This window comes from Watersipora subatra, chromosome 1, assembly GCF_963576615.1.
Source record: "Watersipora subatra chromosome 1, tzWatSuba1.1, whole genome shotgun sequence".
Lineage (NCBI taxonomy): Eukaryota > Metazoa > Bryozoa > Gymnolaemata > Cheilostomatida > Watersiporidae > Watersipora > Watersipora subatra.
Genome location: NC_088708.1, coordinates 42,377,556 through 42,395,567, shown reverse-complemented (window position 1 = coordinate 42,395,567; position 18,012 = coordinate 42,377,556). Strand labels below are relative to the sequence as shown.

General features: G+C 35.2%; 2 protein-coding genes across 2 annotated transcripts in view; one reads left to right on the top strand and one right to left on the bottom strand.

Moving 5' to 3' along the window:
- The window catches only part of LOC137387823 (cadherin-87A-like), a 54,722-nt gene extending 48,279 nt beyond the window's left edge, over window positions 1-6,443 (bottom strand). The window contains exons 1-6 of the mRNA XM_068074336.1: window positions 6,435-6,443; window positions 5,837-5,895; window positions 4,265-4,362; window positions 1,653-1,852; window positions 754-846; window positions 123-233 (exon numbers count right to left, since the gene is read on the bottom strand). Coding sequence (XP_067930437.1) covers window positions 123-233; window positions 754-846; window positions 1,653-1,852; window positions 4,265-4,362; window positions 5,837-5,895; window positions 6,435-6,443 — 570 coding nt within the window. The remainder of the gene's footprint in view (window positions 1-122; window positions 234-753; window positions 847-1,652; window positions 1,853-4,264; window positions 4,363-5,836; window positions 5,896-6,434) is intronic.
- The window catches only part of LOC137403521 (cadherin-87A-like), a 58,855-nt gene continuing 47,210 nt past the window's right edge, over window positions 6,368-18,012 (top strand). Inside the window, exons 1-8 of the mRNA XM_068089461.1 lie at window positions 6,368-6,467; window positions 7,474-7,528; window positions 8,930-9,016; window positions 13,634-13,773; window positions 14,723-14,863; window positions 15,582-15,818; window positions 16,211-16,330; window positions 16,759-16,837. Coding sequence (XP_067945562.1) covers window positions 7,486-7,528; window positions 8,930-9,016; window positions 13,634-13,773; window positions 14,723-14,863; window positions 15,582-15,818; window positions 16,211-16,330; window positions 16,759-16,837 — 847 coding nt within the window. The 5' untranslated portion in view covers window positions 6,368-6,467; window positions 7,474-7,485. The remainder of the gene's footprint in view (window positions 6,468-7,473; window positions 7,529-8,929; window positions 9,017-13,633; window positions 13,774-14,722; window positions 14,864-15,581; window positions 15,819-16,210; window positions 16,331-16,758; window positions 16,838-18,012) is intronic.

Here is an 18,012-nt window from a genome sequence, read left to right as displayed (position 1 = left end):
ACACAAATGTTTATTATAAACATTAAGGCTGTGTCGAGTTCTATTAGAAGTCATAAAAACCATTATTACAGCTAATAATATAACGGAACTGAACTAGGGCTATGAGAGCCAAAAATACATACCTCCTCAGATGAAGGATCAACGTAGCAGGAGATGTCGGTCTCAGCGTTGCTGCCAGTATCAGCATCGGTAACCGTGAAAGCATTACGCAGTCGATAACCAACTTCCTCTGCCTGTATATAACAAATCTTAAATCAGGCACTTGATAGAATCAGGGACTACTGGAAATGCAAGACTTCATGTTTTTCAATTAAAAAGTATCAGATACAACATCTAGGAAAAGCTCTTAAGAAGCCTCAGGCACGTTTGCAAGTGTAAAGAATTGACTCCTCATAATTTCAGACATCTATCTAGTAAGTGAATGCAGAAGCACATCATCAAAAAATACTCAGATGTCTATTAGAGATTTAGTGTTGCTATAAGTTAGAGCCAATTTACCTAAAATATGGCCATAGAATATCATATCAGTGTTAAGTACCACGTAAGGCCATAAAATATACCAGTTTTAAGTAGGCCACACTATAAGACATACCAGTGCTAGAAGTAGGTTATAGAATTATAGAATAACACACTAGTGGTAGAAACAGTTATAAGACTGTAAAATAATATTTTAGCGCTAAAGGTAAGTTATAATATCTTCAAAAGAAAACTCAAATCCACATTTACCAAGTATAAAATGAGTATAATATTTACCTCCGCTATAACGAATGAGCTGCTGCCTCCTTGAGCAAAGAGTGGCGTATTATCATTGGTGTCCCTGACATTAACAGAAATATCCTTTCTTGTCTGCAAGAATTCATAAATTCTATGGTTAATAGTATTCTATTGGTCTCAACCTATTAATTAACAGCACCAAGACAAGCATATGACTAGTTGCTATATTTGGGAGTAATCTTCTCATAAAAAGAAGAGATTTTATTTAATGCATGTATTTTGAATGTCACAAGCTTTAGGTACGAAAAATCCACTTCACAGAGGGTTTGAACCCAGAACCTCCAGGTCTACAGACAGGCGAGCCAACCCATTAGGCTATGTATCCAAATGGTCATAGCAATGAATACTAGTGCACATATTCATTACATTGGATAAAATAGGCACGGTTGAATTGCTTGGAAAAATATGTAATACAAAGTTGATTAAGCTGGTTTCTAACACGGCTCTTACTATAGTAAAAATTTAGACTCGCTTAAGTTACTAGCTTACTAGGTAAGTTACTAGCTTACTAAGTAAGTTACTAGCTTACTAGGTAAGTTACTAGCTTACTAGGTAAGTTACTAGCTTACTAGGTAAGTTACTCAAATTCAATGGGTAATTATTTTATTACGCGTGCAACTCCGGGCATTCAGTTAATCTTGCTATAAGCATAATATTTACATTTTTGCAAAAGATATGAATGATGTTGTACCAATGCTAATTTTTGTTAATTCGTAAACATAAAATAATGGTTAATTTATTTGTTTCAATCAAAATGAATAGTATAACTCATTAATACCATAGCTCAAGACACTCAGGCAAAGTATTCATAAATTGACAACGCTGCCAGTCAGAATTGCCAAAAGATCCAGAAAGAGGCTTAGAGCTACTTCTCTTACCATACTATTGCTGTTCTCATCAGTTGCTGTCACAGCAAACTCTATCTGAGAGTTCCGTTCATAGTCTATTCCTCGAGTAGACACCACATTCACTGTGTTGGCATCCACTGCTTCAATTTTAAAGTAGTCATCGATGTCTATGTTAAAACTGATAGGATCACCATCAGGGTCTGTAGCTCGCAATGTTGTCAAGATTTTATCTGTAAAAAAATCACATTAGATAAACTACGCGCATGCGCATAAGACCACACACAGACAAACCCATGCTCACACACATGCACATATATAATCACACAAATTTGCTTGTGTGATCACACACACTTACATGCCTACAAGAGCGTATAAGCTTGAGATGCCAGCATTACTCATTTGCTAAAAGACAGAAGGGTGGGAAATCAAGCAATATTTTTTACAAAGTTGGGTGATAAAGTTGCTTAGGTGGATTAGAATCAGCAAACAGTAAATCTATTTATGTCTCATCATCACATCATGGCAGTATGTCGATGAGAATGTCCTCATTTTAATCTGATCAAACATCTCCAACCATCTTTATTCTTAGCTTTTTTTGCCAACCAATCCCGTCTATACCTATATAGATGGGATTGGTTGTGTCTATATCTTGGATAGTATCTATACATGTATATAGGTTGATTCATATCTATATTTGTGTCTAAAACTTATAATCTGTACAGTCAGTTTGAACTCTCTCACAGGTTTGTTCTGGCTTCTAATTTGAGCTGCTGAGTTTAGCTCTCACTCTTATCATCTTACAAGGTAATCCTGCATCTGCTCTAGTCGTATAAACTTTTTTCAAAAGTCGTAGATGCACTCGAGCTGTCATAAGTACATAACTTATTTATCGATTTCATGGAGAGATTGCAGTTTCTTTAATTTCTAAGCTTTTTTTCATAATTTGTGTTTGAATGCTAATTTAGCCATGTAGGAGCCTCTTTGGTTGCATTATATATACAGAAACCTGTGTTTTTACTTTGATTTTGATAAATACATAAATATAAATCAAATATCAAAGACCACAAATACAACAGAAGAAGAGTTGCCAGTGATCTTTGCAAAAGAATGAATACAAATGAAACTGACTTAAGAAACCATGTAGACACTTTACAGTTTGAGTAAATGATATAGGTCTACTACAAGCAGAACATAACATGTACACACACAAGTTCCATTCAGCAAACTTCAGATACAATTACATCAACTACAGTATGTATGTTGGAATATCGGTCAAGTGTTATTTACTCGCACTACGGCTATATGGTGTGAATAGATGAACTGCCGATTGTACGAGAGACGAACAAAAGTTTTTCTCTCTTCCATAAGAACACAATGATAATATCAATTATTAGAAACACGATTGAATAGAGCTATTCAGGCGCACAATGCCCTTCCTACTGAATACAGAGAGCTGCGTGAAGTCAAGCGCCCACGACTCACTCATTTACCTTGAAGAGGCGAAACTGATGCTCAAATACAAAAAGATATGTGACTGTCTAAATCTAACACAGCCTTGCAGGCCAAGCGAGATCATTTTTAGCGATGAAAATGTTCATGGTACACATCTACACAGCTATAGAAAACCAAAGTGTCTTTCAAGTTATGTTGGCCATGTGGTCACCCGGTATGAATGCATCTCCCAGCTTTACTCATAAATACAGCAGATATTCGACTGTATCGACAACCACTCGCATTACTGTTTGAATACGAGCACTCGTAACTGACACCTCTGAGCCTTTCTCCAGAGCGCAGAACAAACTTGATAAACTCTCCTTTGTGAACAAAAGAGAGTGACGCAATGCTAGTAATTCCATTACTAGCACACACAGGTCTTTCTACCTCATAGCAAACACTCAATGATAGCTCAGAAATAACAACTGTGTTTGATGTACAACGTGTAGGTAGCGAGAGTCCTGTATTAAATGAAAGTTGACTCTCGGTTAATAGTTAGTGCTGGATTAGTAGGCCTACAAATCATTAGTGTATCATGGCACAGTATTACGAGAGTTCTCAACAGTACAGAGCATTCAGTACAAAATCACAAGCAAATCTAACACAAGGAAACGTCTGATTAGCTCTGTTAACATTCCCCAAAAGTTTAGTAAATATAGTAACTTTCTGCAAATTTTAACAGTTGATCAGCAGTAGTGACAAAAGTAATAACATAACTTGCATGCATTAATATGGAACCAGAAACATCAGTTTGTGTCAACTCCTTTTGATAGTATTTTTAGGTAAGTTAATGGAATATTATTATATAAATAAGTCAGTGTTTTTCCTAAGCTAGTCTAGGTTAAATTGGCTTTGCCATGACAGAACACTAAACGATTTCAAAGATGTAAATGCTAATTTTGTATGTATACACTTATTGATGCAGTTTGATGGTATAACATTTAAATACATAGGATCTAAGGCTATATTTCATCACAAACATTGATTCATGCTCAAATCGACTATTTCTGCCGCAAAAACCTTCTTCTAACCAGATGCACGTATTAAAGGCTAAGTTCTTACAAATTGAAAAAATAAAAAAATAACTAGAATGTCTTACAACTTCTCAAAATAATTTTGGTTAGTAAAACTGAAACAATATTGATCACCTTTCTCATTCTCATTCACATCGAAGGAAGATGGGCTGGAAGCAAACTCGGGTGGACTGTTAACCAGTTGGGCAAAGGAGCCTGTAAAAAGATACAAGGTTATGTAAAGAAATCATTTACGCAGTGATGAACACGACGCATTCCATTAGACTGGAATGCAGTAGTGGGGCAACAGGGAGCTATGCACACCCTACTGATCAGCTATATTCACATGGTAACAGCCAGCCTCTCCTCAGAGCTTTCGTCACCATTGCGACGCAATGATTATTCAATTAAACTGATCAGAAGAATATCTATCCAGTTAGCAACCCTGTTTTTACCTAATACCGTAATACAACAATATAATAATATCGTAATACAACAATAGCAAACTTGCTAGCATAAAGGAAAGATCACTTGAACATATTAATAGCACAACTACTGAAATGATGAAATTTGATGTGAAATAAGAACTGAAGAATTACAAAGTAGTAATAGTGGTCACTGATGTGGCACAACAGCAGCAGACTTGCAAAAGAATAATTCATAGTGGTCACTGATGTAGCGTAACAGCAGCAATATTGTGACCAGTTATGTGGTTCAGCAATAACATACCTGCTAGAATGGTTGTAAGAACCAGCTGTCCTATGAACATCTTCATAATGTCCTCTTGCACTTGTTGGCTGAAACATATGTGAGCAAGACTAGGTCATCTCTGCATGTTTGCAATAGGAAAAGGTCGTCTCCTCCTTATTACAAGGCATCAAGTCGTTTAAAATTCAAATTTCAACAAATTCATCGATGAAAATGAATTTGTTGCTGCACCACACAATTCATTGCAAGCTCTTTTGTAAACACTTAAAGCGTGTAGCAAAAAATGATGTAGCAATAATAGAACAGATGCTTGGCAACATTGCTCTTATAGCCGCTAACCATTAAATAAAAAACAGCTGTATGTAACGTCAAAAAGTTAATTGCTTTAGAATTTAAACCTATGAACTATCTGAAACCAGATGCCATTAATGAAAATGGCTTAATTTCTTAACGAAAAGAAAATTGCTGCTACTGCAAAGGACAACCAAAACCCAACTCAAACATAAATCTTTATGAAATTTTAGTATGACTATTGTACGTTAAAACAGAAGGCTCACATACTTATACAGTCATTCATAACTCTTTTACTTTGAACTCAGTAACAAAACACAAAAGTTGGAGTAAAAGACCCTTTGGATTCGCAACATTTGGGAAACAAATGACAGTCATTAGCACCACTAATATACACCTACTACCTCCTCTTATTCATAGGAAACTAGAAAACTGTTTGATTATTAATGTAAATTGTCTGATAAGTACAGGTAGCTAGTTAGTTATTACGTTGGCCAGTAGACTACTGCAGATCAAAAACGTCTCTGCTGTTATAACTTTTGACCGACGATCATTCTGATTATTCACCTTAAAAGCAGACTACATCTAAAATGTTTATACTAATCCTTAGACAAACAAAGCATTCTTACATAGATTGTACTTCACTAATGCATATTTCACTTTAATTCCGAATACAGCATAAAACACTGACTTAGATAAGAAAGAAATAAAATTAAAATAAGACGAATAATAAGACGCGTAAATAAGACGAATGATAACACGTAATTCTGAAAATACACACTAATAAATAATATGAAGTAATACTTACTAATAAATTCAACTATTGCAACTCATCTTTAACAAGACAAGAGAACGCCTAGAGTAGATATTGAGCTAAAACCTCTCTGCTGTTCTCAGTCCTGACACAAATCATAGACTCATTCACGTGCTTACGCTAGACGCGACCTATAGCATTGAATAAGCCCAACAGCGATAGTTTGTACTTATTGATATTATTCAACTTCAACGTGCACAAAGTATTTTAATTGTCGCAAAGGCTATAAAATAGGCGCGGCTTAAAAATACTCCGCCTTTTTAACATGTAGACTGTGATTGTAAAATTCTCTCCGAGTAATTAGGCCTTAAACTAGTTATGTGTAATGCGCTACTCACGTTTTGTATTATCAAAGGCTTATCAAGTTCGTTGTTAATGTCACTACCTTGGCGAGCTCTGAGTGAAAAGGTTGTTGACTATAGTGTGTTGTCACGCATTAGACACGGCAGATCTTAAACTTAATGTTTTAAATTACACTATCCTAAAAATTACATTAATCATTTGTACTGTGTGCAATTTTGGCTGGTAAGTTGTTATTCTTACATTTGCTAGACAGAATAAGATTCCATGTTGTACTTGATGTTACTTATTTTTATGTTCAGTCTGAGTTTATATTACGTCTTGTTATTTGACAACTACACCAGTGTTTTTTAAAAGTTGCATAAAGTTAAAAAAGCTGAACTTTTAGACAACCTAGAATGAGCAAGATAGTATCTGCTGGGAGAAACCTTTCAGTACACACAGGTCCGTGTAGCTCTCAAAAAGTTCACCTCATTCGTTGTATCAGCTAGCAGCGGTCAGTGTGTGTTAATATAACATATAGTCAACACATTTTAATGCCTGTAACAAAGATGAATTTGTTTACTGTTTGATCTTTGATAAGAATTCTCGGAATACTGCTGTTCTGCGGAAATTATTGAGGTTGTCAAGCATAACTAGTTGTCATAATTATTATTCATACACCACTTAATTGAAGTAACGACAGGTATTATTTATTAAGAGTCATACCAGTCACATGCACTAGTCATTGAAAACTGTGTTATTTAGATGTGTCTATTGTCTCTATTAAAAACCAGGCTAATGATATACAGTGATAATGAAAAACTGAGCTAACTTTTCATTAAAGTCATGTTAATCACAAGTATTTGTTTATTGAGTCTCATGCTATTTATATGAATTGCTCACTGTTGGTTATGTTAGCCTCAAGTAATTTTATAGTTGATTTGTAACTATGCTTTTGGTATTGACTAAGTTGCAGCTCAGCATAGGTTAGTGCAGTGCTCGATAAACACTCACTCACTTTAGATATCAGCTAGATATTTTCACACAGAAAAAATGCATTCTTGTTAGTCCATAGATTATATAACTTTTGGTGGTTTGTCTCTAGTGCTTTTGGCAAAACTATGTTCAGTTTTTAGCAAAAAATGCTTTCGTTCCGACTAATTCCTTTCTACTTATCAAAACTGCATGCGTTGATACTAGTTGTCACTTGATTAAACTACCTTTTAGTTGGCTTGCTCTGTTGTTGTAGCGAGTGCCTGCTATGGAGCTGCTGGGTTTAGCTTTCACTCTTATCATCTTACAAGGTAATCCTGCATCTGCTCTAGTCATATAAACTTTTGTCATGGTAAATGCACTCTGGCTACCATAAGTACACAATTTATTTATTTATTTTATGGAGAGATTGTAGCTTCTTTAATGTCCAAGTTTTTTTATTTTCTGTGTTTTGTGTGCAAGTGTAGCCATGTAGGAGCCTCTTTAGTTGCATTGTAGATACAGAAGATTGCGTTTTAACTATGATTTCGACAAATACAACACCACAAATATCAACTGTAATCATTGCAAATATTTTAGCACAAATATTAACAATGATAGATTTTTTTAAAACAACAACACAAAAGTTAACGCGGATTTTTGTGAACACAACTGTGCAAGTGATTATCAAAAAAATTGATCGATGAAAGAAAAACTGACTTTGTTACTGCGATGTACCATCGAAGGGAGGCATTAAATTTTATAAATTAAAAAGAACTAGTATAATATGACTAACACTCACCAATCTCAAACAGAATGCTTTTGATCATAGTTTGTTTTCCTTAAATATTAAAACTAGATTAGATTTAATTTTTAATCTGAGTAATTCTGCTAGACATTAATGTACCTCATTGCATTGAGCATGTGTTCTGACTGTTTTTTGTCAAGTAATTTGTTCGGCATAGACTAATTCAATCAAATTGGTTGGAATAGATCTGCTAGATTGTACAAATTGTTCACCAGTCATTATGACGCTTTTAATGTTCTTTATAATAAATAAAAAACTATCATTTTATTACCAAGCTAGGTGAATGCCCGGCATTGCACAAGTAATAAACTAATTGCCTAATGAATTTGCATAACTTACTATAATATGAGCAATGTCCTTCGTCTGAAGCCAGCTTGCGTTATGTTACGCGTAATATACTCTAACGCAATCAAGAACTTGAAGCGTGCTAATATTTTTGCAAGCAATGCATAGGTATGTGCCCTGCTATTCCATATTATGGCAAGGACAGCATAATGCAGGTTAGATCACTGGTCTGCAGACCCGCAGGTTCCGAGTTCGAATCCAGTAGGAAGTGAGTTTTTCATTAATAAAACTTTGCCGTCATAATTGGACAGATGAATGACAGACAAACACTGAGATTTATATATATAGACTCAAGTTAAATGTTTATTATCATTATCAGTGCTTGTGGCTGAAAGTTTTTGTGCTTGACATTGTTAATAACTACATGTAGTTCTATGACACTGAGTTACTGGAAATACATATATAGGAAATGCTTTGTTTGTTTTTTTCTGAAAAGAAGGTAACTAAAGTTCTTGCTGTTAGGAATGCAGTAAATGTAGGTAGCATAACAAACATTGCTCTGTTGTACAGAGAAAGGACATAGTGATAGCTTCTAAACTTTTACTATATTCTTCGTGTAATTCATCTTCAACTTTTTCAGGTGTTCTGAGCCAGAATTCTCCTCCCCAAGCCTCTTTTGTGCAGCTGTACGGAACTGACAACCACATACGAGAAGACACACCCCCAGGTCAGTAGCCCTTGCTCCACTTTTTTTCTTAAGCTTAAAATCAATTCTTACAATAAAACGTTATAAGCTCTACTTTAGATTATTCTATATACATGTTTGTGTTTAAACCCGCCTCAAATGCCTTGAATATCTAATATCTTTGTCAACCATCTCTACCATTCTTTGTATTGATTGTAAAAGGCGACAATTTAAACATTTGACAAACTGTTGAACCATCATACATCAGCTTCTTAGTTTGAGATATAAATACCTTTTTCAGTTGTCATTGAAGCTGCATATAAGGTTAAAAGAAGGTTTAGTTACAGACGAACCTAATTTATGTTGTTTATGGGCACATGGGAGTTTAGCATGAAATTTTGTTTATGTGATTTGAAAGCTATGACAATTAAGCTAACTTTTTTATTGGGGAAACAATGCTTTCTTAATGTTGAACTGAAGGTCAGATTTCTGACACTGTGATACCACCTGTCACCAATTTTTTCTGATACTGTAATACCATATTTCATCAACCTTTTCGAACACTGTGATGCCACCTGACATCAACCCTTTCTGGCAAAAGTGGTACCACCTGTCATCAACCTTTTCTGACACTGTGATACCAGCTGCCTTCAACCCTTTTTGACATTGTGAGATCACCTGTCATCACTGACACTGTGATACCACCTGTCATCACTGACACTGTGATACCACCTGCCATCACTGACAGTGTAGTACCACCTGTCATCAACCTTTTCTCATGTAAAATATCACATGAGTAATATCACCTCCTATTTACAATTTAAACACTGTAAGCACTGTTTATGACAACCTTAGTTTAACAGACCCGAATAAGTATGTGACTTTATGTTCCAAGTCAGTACAGAACCTGTCTTAGCACTACCTGATAATACAACTCCTCTCATCAACACAACTCCTACTACTTCCTTTCTTTACTACAAAAAATAGCCTTTAAACATGAACTTACACAAAATTGCAGTAGATGTTATTCAAAAGTATCAGTATTTTTCTATCAATTGTTTTTGATGTTTGAGGTGATCTGACTGCCATGATGTTTCAAAATTAAAACCGACAAAACTTGATCGCGGTTAAAATGCCCAGAAGAAAAATACATGCGGAATGATGTCACTAGTTGCTACTGTTGCTATAGTTGATATCAGATATTGCGTTCAAGTTGCAGTGTTGCGTGTCTCTTTTCTGCCGGTCTTTTTACTGATGTGCAACTATTATTATAGACATCATAATCTCACTTTCGCTTGAATTTGAGCCTTTTAACTCTGATTAATTTTTTATTAATTTTGATTTTGAACCATCCTATCAGTCAGATCAAGCAGTCAGAACACTTCAAACATTAAAAACAATCGCAAATGATAGAAAAATACTGATACTTTCTGATAAAATCTAATCAAATTTTGTGCAAGCTCACCTTTAAAGGTGGTAAACTGAAACCACATAATCTTTTACTGTCACATCCTCCCAAGTCTACATACTTACTCAACTCGTAACTCCTTTGTTTCAGGTCTTTATGATGGGCTCAATTGGGCCAACCAAGCTCAATAACCTGTAATCATAGAAAAACTTGTCATGTTATTTTTCTAGCATTCATTCTATCAACTCACATATTGTCTGCTTGGGTAAACAATGTTTATAAATTATGAAAAGATCATATCACACGTGATTTATAAATGACTTATCACCGTCTCAAGTTTCTCTTATTACACGTCCAGAATACAAACCGTTGCATCAATTTGGCCTTATGCCTCAGCAATTAGTAGCCAAGCAACCGTACGTATCTAGTTGGAATTTGCATATGAGATCATTTCTGCAGCAGGAAGCAAAATATATTTCCATGGTGACGCCAAGCGTTAGGCACCTTTTCATTTGTTTAGGATGGTTGACATAGCGATAAAATACAAAACATAGATGGATGATCCGTTCCATGAGCGGAGGATGAGATAACTTACTACAGGCGAGTTAAGCTATAATATCAACATTGTATTTTGTTTGCTCAGCCATGCGTGTTTCGAGTAGGGTTGCTGGAAAGTTCGGAATGCATATGTGATTACGCTGGACAAAGCCTTCCCAAATTTATTGATGGTCAAGTGCTCTATCACGCCGCCTTTCTTGGGACTAGCAACAGTGATACTAGCCATCAGCATAGAACTACCTTCAATTGTTGTTACGAATCAAGGGTCATGCAGAGTTGCATTTTTGCGCACAGCCAGTTTAAACAGCCAGTCCACACGAATCACAACTGTGAAGTTATAATAGGAGTATGATAACTCCTAAAGCATTGATTGGCTTGCAGCTAATGTTTGTACATGTCCCAATGAGTATCTTGTTAATAGTTCACAAAATTTGTAAATTTGGTTTTCAGAACTAAATTTGGTTATTCATATTATTTGTAAAATTTGTCTGTTCTGTACAAAGACACAGGCTTTAGTCATAAAGGAATCAATTATTATATGATAATATAATATAGTATTAATGATAATTATATGTGAATTTTAAATGAAACATTCTCATTTTTCGCAGTTAACCTACTTAATTTATAACAACTCTTGCTTTTTTCATGGTTTTAAATGATAATTTTTACACTAGAAATTCCCCTGCCATGCAGCCCACGACCAAAGTGATATTGAAAAAAAGAAAGGGTACTGATGGTTGAGAAATGCAATATTAGCAGTCAAATGGCACTGCAGTGCAATAGGAGAACTGCAATGGTAGCTGCAATGGTAGCTGTAATGTACTGGGTGTTATTATGTACAACAAACAGCAATAATGAAAGGAAAAGATTATATGTTTATATAATCTATATATATATCTACCCTGCAATAGGAGAAATGCAATATTAGAAGTAAAATGGCAAGCTGCTGTGTAATATACACCGTTGGAAAGTTGGTTGTGTTGAATGTGGAATGGTTTGACAGCGATCTGTAGCAGAAAGCAAACATTAGCATTCACGTGTGTCTGGAAGTTTTTTGCAAACTGGAGCAAAATAAAGAAATGGGTCATGATCACAGAAACCATGGTTAAGTCAGGTGTGTGAGATTTAGCGTCATCTACACTAGCAGAAGAAAATTCTCAGTTATTTTGCGAAAAAAAAATTTGATTCCAGCTTAATTACAGCAGATTTTATGGTCAATAAACTGAATGCATGTTTACCATTAGTGCAAAAACATAGTTTTGAGAAAACTGGTGTTAAAGTTTGAGAAACGAAAACCAATGAAATGTAAACAATTTTGTTTACATTTCAAAACGTCATAGCAACCAATATCAAGAAGTTGTGATATTTATTTAGATTTCTGAATTTGTATCCAAAATATTATGCTGAATTTAAAAATCTAAACAGATTTTAGTTGGTTGTGGTAGAAATAGCTGTATATCTATAAGAAAATGTAGGCCTATTACTTAATTTTGCAAATATTAAAAACGGCTCGGCAGTACCGCGATATTGGGCACAGCCGTAATATCATCAACAAAATCTTTAGAAAAATAATAACAGTAACATATTGCACACCATCGGTCACTATATACTTTGATCTTGTAAGTTCGAATGATTATTCTTATAATTAAATCTTATAATAATCTTATAAAATCGAATAACTAAATCGAATAATAAAATCGGCAAAAAAGAAACGATAACCTTTCAGTACTTCTATGTTAATTACAGAAACCTTCGGCAATTAGACAATGCCATAGATTGGTGAAATAGGCATGTTTTTCTCACGAAATGCGCACGACTTAATAGTTCTACTATCTGTCGCACGGCTTTATTGACGTTTTGTTTGCCGGTCTTAATTTTGATTAAAAAAGGCTTGTCAGGTTTTAATGGCGATTTTAGGCCAAATTAATCTGTCTAGTTATGTATTATCTGATTAGATGGGTAAGTTTTAGGATATTGTCTCAACTTTTCAAAGACTTGGTAACATATTTAAATAGGTTTATATGTGTTTTGTATCATTATTATACTTGAACGACTCTACACAAAAATGGTTAAATTTTTTGAGGGGATTTCGGTACAATGGTTTGGTTACAGCCGTTGACGGATAATTTTTCGGGAGTTGTGTGCGCATATGCATTTATCATAAAGCTCCCAAACAATCGCTTCGCGCGTGTTTGGTCGTGGGAAAATTCATAATGCTGGCACTAGAGATGCTGGTGATAGAAAATGACATCACTGGTTATGTTGGTATGGCTTATGTGGCCCAATGTTACTGGCATTGTTTCTAGAGCTGGAGGGCAATGCATGCTTATATAGATATACCTAGTCATTTTACACAAGCTATAGCTGTGCTTATAGATAAATCTACATCTGCAATCACGACATCAAACACATTTCACCTTTATATATTTAAAAGAGTCCAATGATTTCCTTTTCATATATATCTGGTGGTACTAGTCGTGTTTTGTACAGTGTAAAGCTAAAATTCTTACATCTTTACCTGCTAATTAGCTATCTAGGTTGGGCTATTCGGGTAGTTTCGGAGTTTCGAATGAATATGGTCTGACTCAATACCATATTTCATATTCACATACCAAATACAGTACTTCAGTTATGTATGCAACATCAGCCAAGGAAAACAGTCGTATGTAATGAGCATCACATTTGATTTTCAGGCACAGCAATTTACAATGTGACCTTATCTGACCCAGACAGCCCACTGAGCGCTCTCACTATGAGAATTGACTCCAACACTTTCAAGTTCCGGTCTGTCATTGACAACGAGATTATTCTTTTCAAGTCTCTCAATTTTGAGGTATTTAGTCTATAATATACCTGTATAAGTATCAGTGATTGATACCCCTGGTCTATAATGCAGTCACGTTCGTAGTTCTGGCTTACTACTTTATCTTTCTCGTGACTTCAACACATTTTAAATAATCTCAGAATGTATGTCATCACCACATTTTGGATAATCTCAGGACATATGACATCACCACATTTTGGATAATCTCAGGACATACTATGTCATCACCACATTTTGGATAGTCTCAGGACATATGACATCACCACTTAGATAATCTTAGGATGTATGACATACCTTCTTTTTAAGTAAACAGCAACGTGACAAGAAATCACTTTTTGAATGCACATTATCACTTTTTAAGTAATGGTGAAGTCATATGAAACCAGTATATTTGTAGTGAAACCAAAGACAAATTACTCCTTACCTTTTGGCTAAACTCTCAGAATTATGATCTACCAATTTTTAAAATAAATAATTAAAGCTACATGTATGTATATTGTATCATCACTTTAAGGTTAACTCAACGGCGCATGACATCAATAAGAAGAATTTAGGTAAAAGGAGGTTTACAGCATCGAGGCGTCTATTGTAGTCCCAGATACATATTACATCCAACCACATTTTCACTCAGCTTAAGACATTTTAACCTCACATTGTTCAATTAGTCTCATAAATATGTGACATAACATTCCTGTCTCACTTCGTTGTTATGGATTCTGCATTCCCTCATCTGAAAACACTCCAAAAAGATCTGCTCGAAGTAGATCAGTGATTTGAGTTAGTAGACTAGGTCATCCTCTATCAACTAGGTCATCCTCTATTAACTAGGTCATCCTCTATCAACTAGGTCATCCTTTATTAACTAGGTCATCCTCTATCAACTAGGTCATCCTCTATTGCAAATGCATGATTCTGAGTAAACTCTCCGATCGTTTTTAATCACTTTACCATTGTGCAGGCAAGTACAACAGCGTCTTTCGTGCTGACTGTATCTGATGGGGAGAGTGATACCCCTTATGTTATTGATGTTGCTATCGATGATGTCAATGATGTACAGCCTAGATTTACACAGCTCAGATATCAGAAACACATACCTGAGGTTTGTTAACTTCTTGAGGTCTAGTCTTAACAGATTCCTGAGCAGTGATTCTATCATTTGTAGTCTGTACTTACCACTGTTGTAGTTTGTACATACCGCTATGTTAGCTTGTTCTTGCAGCTATTGTAGTCTGTATCTGTACTTCCCACTATTTTTGTCTGTGCTTACCACTATGTTAGCTTGTACTTACCACTATGTTAGCTTGTACTTACCACTATGTTAGCTTGTACTTAACCACTATAATTGTAGCCAGTACTTTTACCATGATTTCTGTTTTAGTATACATGTAAATACAATAAAACAGTAGCACAAGAGATAAGTCTGTGGATTAAGGGTTATTGCAGCTGTAAATAAAAAATGTCACTATATATAATAGTATAGCTGGTGAAATTGACTGTATGATTATTATACCAGATGTGTCATTGTCCACTCTGTATGCTTACTCAAACATGATAATATTAACTTGTATCTACACTAATGAGTACATACAATGAATTTAGATCATGCAAATGATTACATAAATGTATTTCATGCATATTCATGCTTTATTGTCACAAACCTTGTAGCTCTTTGTACTTGCTTGCAGCGTGTCAACTTATTTCTCATGTCCCTTCCAATTGTGAACATATTTATTTTGAACATTGTTTTCAAATAACCAATAATATCATTCGTGATTTCTTTGGCCCTTTGCTACAATAAGGTTCATTTAATACTACAGTCAGCACCTGTTGGATCGGTTGTCTTCTCTGATGTGACAGTCAATGACCAGGATGTGACAAATGATGAATTACAAGTCGTCTGCACATACAACTCAGCCTTTCCTCAGGCGTGCAACATATTCTATGTGAACACTAGTGTGTCTACCAACACCGAATGGCGAGGCAATGTCTATCTCCAGCAACCTCTTGATTATGAGACTATGCAGGAGGCATACCAGCTTCACCTCACTGCTATGGTAAGCTTAGATGTCTCACTCAGCGCATGCCACTGTAGATGACATGTGTCAAAATAGTTTATGCACTATCAGTATGTGTCAGTTAATATATTTGTGGACACTGCTGTAGTTGCTAGCTCAGACACTTTGCTGTGCATGTCACTTTAGATGTCTGCTTAGAACATCGTTGTATATCTTTATTCAGACAACTCATCATGCATGTCATATCAGACATCTCAGTTTGTCGGATATTTTTTTCTGTTTGTTTCTTGTGGATTAAACATGAAATATTATGGTTTTTATGATATATGCTAACTTGATTGTAAGACGTATCTGTAGTAACACTGTTACTATTCATCATTGGTATGATAGCACACTGAACCGTGTCACCCGCATATTCTGACCTATTTCAGGATGGGAATGCAAACAATGACTTTTTAATGAATTTTGAAATACTTATTGATGATGTCACAGATGCCCCTCCCTATTTCACTGCCAGTTTTGATACTCGAGTCCTAGAAGATGTTCCACAGGTAAGCTATTAGTTGACTGTGTTATTTCGATGGCTACCATATGTCATATAATATCTGATTCTATAATTCCTTAGGGCTGGTTGGCTATAGATATACTATACTAAGGAAAACTGATTTCAAAAATAACCCTTCTATAGCCTTTTATCTTATCCTATTTAAATTGTAGTCATTCCTCTGTCTCATTTTGTGCCATCACTAGACTTGAATGGTGACACACAGGGTAATAGCAAAATTAGTGGAGTTGTCCATCCTTTTTACTAGCCTTGCTTATTTCAGCCCAAGCATTGGTTGCAACCTTTATTTAGATTTCATGTTCGGCCAACCAGTCTTTGTATCTTTGAATTATAATAATATGGTTACATATTAAAACATGCAGTTTCACTTCATATTCAGATTTTTATAACATACCTACTAATTTGCTTGGCCAGGGCACTTATGTACTGACCGTAGAAGCTGTGGATGGGGATGAGAAAGACCAACGACCAATCAGATATGCTTTTGTCAGCAGTAAGTGTTGAACTGTCTTGTTATTTGTTAGTTGAATATCTGCTGCCGGATAAGTGCTAGGCTAATCAAATGGGTGAAGGTAGATCAGCAGTCGGCCCCTAACTAGTAAAATTTACAAAGTACACTTGTCATTTTTAACAGTTGTATCAGGTTGACTATTGATCGATTTCCTATCTTTGATCATGAAAATTCAGCAGTATCAATTACTATCAGATCTACTATATAAACGGTAATCGTTGTCTGTCTGTCTATCTGTCTGTCCGCCTTATAGAGTACCGTACTTTTCGGACTATTAGCCGCTACCAGGTATCTAGGGCGCATTAACGAGAATCTCCGGTTAGTGCACCTCTATTCGTCGTTTGCCGTTTTTACACAAAAAAGAAAAAATGATTACATCTCTATGGCTTTCTTTTTGCTTCATGACATGCGATGCTTTTTTCTCCTCGACATATTAGGGCTGATTCGTTTTCGGCAAAACGATATCGACAATAGACTCTCTCGGTATTAGAATTAAGCGATTAAATTTATTAACTCTATGAAACACGATGCCATTTTTGTGAACCTCTATTTCTGGCTTTTCTTAAGGTTCAATTGCTAAATCGCTGTTAAGGTCACTACTTTTCACGCGGACAATTGTATTATCTCAATTAGGAATAACATCTTGATTCTCCCACCATCGATCTGACAAAGACACTACAATATTTTATTTTTACAAAACATATCGTCGTGCCAGTATCGTCGCATTCAGAGTTTTGATGAATAGCTCTTGGTGGAACAGTAACTTTTTTATACACACACTTCTATGCAAGAATTGTTATTATTAATTCAACATATTTGCGAATTTTATTTTGTTTTCTCAGTTCGTATTAATTGTATCATTACTGAATCATGTCATATTGTAATCGTAGCAAAACAGACTCAATTTAGCTATTACTTGCTAATTATTTCACTGTTACATCTAAACCCTTTATAGTCGTTTTATTTTTAAAGATTATTTGACCTGCACGAGACCTTTTTTTTCATGATATGAAGTTTAAAAGTTGTTTGACAAAGTAAGTTTGAAAACCTCTACAGTTGTTTTAGGTAAAATGGCAAGTGTTGTTATATGTTAAATACAAATCAATTTTCTGTTCAGTTTTTTATTACCCCGACAACGCTGGGTTGTACAGCTAGAT